This window comes from Saprolegnia parasitica, assembly GCF_000151545.1.
Source record: "Saprolegnia parasitica CBS 223.65 unplaced genomic scaffold supercont2.938, whole genome shotgun sequence".
NCBI lineage: Eukaryota > Oomycota > Saprolegniomycetes > Saprolegniales > Saprolegniaceae > Saprolegnia > Saprolegnia parasitica.
Window position 1 is genome coordinate 1 of NW_012157332.1, and position 2,831 is coordinate 2,831.

The following is a 2,831-nucleotide window of genomic DNA, read 5'->3' on the forward strand; positions in this document are numbered from 1 at the left end:
GAATGATGATGTGCTTGGTGTTCTTCTTGTGCACGCAGCCAATCTCAAGGAGCGCGAGACCGAGCATCATGAGGAAGACGAGGACGCCGCCAAAGAGGAGCCAGAAGAGGTCGAGGGACGCGCCATGAGTGTTGGCGGTTTGGGCCTCGGCGACTGACGCAGTGAATTCGCCCCACGTGAGCGTGTGGGTCGTGCCACCGACGTCGATCGTGAGCAGCGACGAGGGCTCCCACTGCATTGTGTGAGGAAAGTGCGGGCTCGAGGCAAAAACGGAAAATGAATGGAGTCGGAGTGCGAAGCTTCGCTAGAATGCGACCCGGAACGACTGGTGCCTGCCGAGGACTTGGGCCAAGAAGCAAGGAAGACCTGCGAATCTTCAAGCGATGTTCGCCTGCGACAGTCGCTTGCGCTGGCTATTTCGCGCGCGTCGTATACAAACCGCAAGAAGATCGCCAAGCTGCCGTCTTTTTGCTTTAGTAACCGACACCAACTTCAACCCGTAACGCACACAGCTGGGTCGATTGTGCCCCTAGCGCGTACAAGCATAAACAGGCCAAAGTCGTCGCCAGAAGTATTGCGAAGAGGATCGACCTGGACGCTGACGCCAGGAGTGTCCACGTATCTTGAACTGGTCGGCTCTATGGGTGTTGCAGGATGCCACAGGAGCCTTTCCTGCCCATCGCGTTTGCGTGCTCTAAGATCTGGTTGTACGACACACTTGAAGTAGCGGACCGCTCACGATGGGCACATATCCTGAAGCGACGTCACCACGAACGCCACCCGGACCGTGCTTCAAGGTGGAGAATCTCCAAATTACAGCGCGACGGCTCCGTGCGACTGCATCATACAGAGAAGAAAGGGGTTTAGGTCGACACGATGATGGACTACTGGTAGTTTATGTACGAGCAAACTACGCCTATAGTCGCCATGGAGTGATCCCACGACGTGCGAACCCCATGGGTATCGGTCCAGCAAAATATGTATCCATGATAATTCCACAACCTGCGAGAGGAGAGTCTCACACCCATTCTCTCAGCTGGCATGGACCTTCCAGCGAACGATAGAAAAGAAGGTCGGCACATCGAAGCGCTACCGGTACGCCGGCGTCGCTTGTAAACTCTAGTGTGGCCGCCAAGTTGAGTGTGGCGGGTGGGTGGCGCCGGCGAGCGCACCTGCCGAGATTGAAACAGTGTCACTGCGACTTAGACGAACGAGTGCCAGGGCTCGACGCAACACACTCTCCGTTATGCGCGACCAGCTTGCGCAAAAAGCATGCCCAAGTTCAACGTTTCCACAGCTTGCTCCCATTGGATTGGCTCGATACCATTTCAAGATATCAAGGACCAATTTTGGCGGTGGGCGTTGTCGCCACGGGCAGTTTTGCGGCCTGTACGCTCCACGATTATTCAGCGTTTTGATGTCCCGAAGGAATATTTAATCTATCGGACTTGAAGTGGCAATTTACTCGCTGCGCGTAGTCAATACTAGTACGCGCATATTGGCGCACGGCAAACGTAAAAGCGTGCACGGTCGCTGGCGAATGATGACACTGCAAAGCAGTTTGTGATCGAGCGGCCGCTTGCGATCTGGTCCGATATTGCATTCGTTGCTATGCCACCCGTAGGCTGATAGGCATTCTCACCATGCAATGACCGCGTCGTTGACTGAGCTTAGCACGAACCCGTGGGTGGGAGGAGGTTCAGCGCCCCCAGACCAGCCGACATGACTTTTGCCAATGGCCAACGAGCGGTTCAACGACCAAAAACATCGCCACTCCACTTGATCACTGCCCTCTAGGTACACTGGATCGCATCTTCAAGCAGTAAGTTGAAAATGTGGCTTGGGCGCCACCGGCTTCCACTTGCGTTGCGTTGGAATCCTTCGAATAATCGATTCATAGAATCTTGCATCGTCTGACGCCATCTTCTTGGCCAAACCAGCCACATTGACTCCAAGCTCAAGGTTTGCATCAAAGTGCATACGGCAGGACACGCATGTGTGAGTCAACGCGGGGCACTATACGTACTAGTACCCGGTACTACACGAAGAGCGGCCGCCGCATCAATGCCGGTTATAAATACTAGGATACGGCATTCAGGGCAGCTGTTTTGGCGCCGATTTCGGAACCTGTCTGTCGCATGCAAGCAATGCACAAGGGCCAGAAGGATGGTGCTCGACCAACCGATCACGGGACCAGCAATGGCAACATGTCAATCTGTGCTCTACCAGTATACCATTCAGTTAAGAGCTATTTACCCTACCAAACAATTGTTACCCGTTCCGTGGCCACGAATATTGTTCGAGATACTGCGTCTCGTCGTGCCCCTTGGATCTTTCTATCGTATCTTCTTCTTCTTCTTCATAGCATACGCTGTCACCAAATCTTTCCATTTTGAGATTGCCATAAGTCGATTCAAGATGCAGTGGGAACCCTCGTCGCTGCTCACGATCGACGTCGGTGGCACGACCCACACGCTCACGTGGGGCGAATTCACTGCGTCAGTCGCCGAGGCCCAAACCGCCAACACTCATGGCGCGTCCCTCGACCTCTTCTGGCTCCTCTTTGGCGGCGTCCTCGTCTTCCTCATGATGCTCGGTCTCGCGCTCCTTGAGATTGGCTGCGTGCACAAGAAGAACACCAAGCACATCATCATTCGCATCCTCGGCGACTGCTGCATCACGGGCTTGACGTTCTATGCGGTCGGGTACAGCTTTGCGTTCATGCACGGCAACGGGTTCATTGGCACGACGGGCTTCTTCATGCAAGGCGCTGCGTTCACGGGTGCATCGGCGACGCAGGCGTTCCGGGGCCACCACTACGCCGACTGGTT

General features: G+C 54.9%; 1 protein-coding gene across 1 annotated transcript; it reads left to right on the top strand.

Moving 5' to 3' along the window:
• Positions 1–519: 519 nt before the first annotated feature.
• On the top strand, positions 520–1,010 carry SPRG_18043 (hypothetical protein; the record flags this gene model as incomplete). The annotated part of the gene is made up of 1 exon (XM_012357471.1): positions 520–1,010. A coding segment is annotated over exon 1 (270 nt), but the record flags the coding sequence as incomplete, so codon positions are not given.
• Between the last annotated feature and the right edge of the window lie 1,821 nt (positions 1,011–2,831).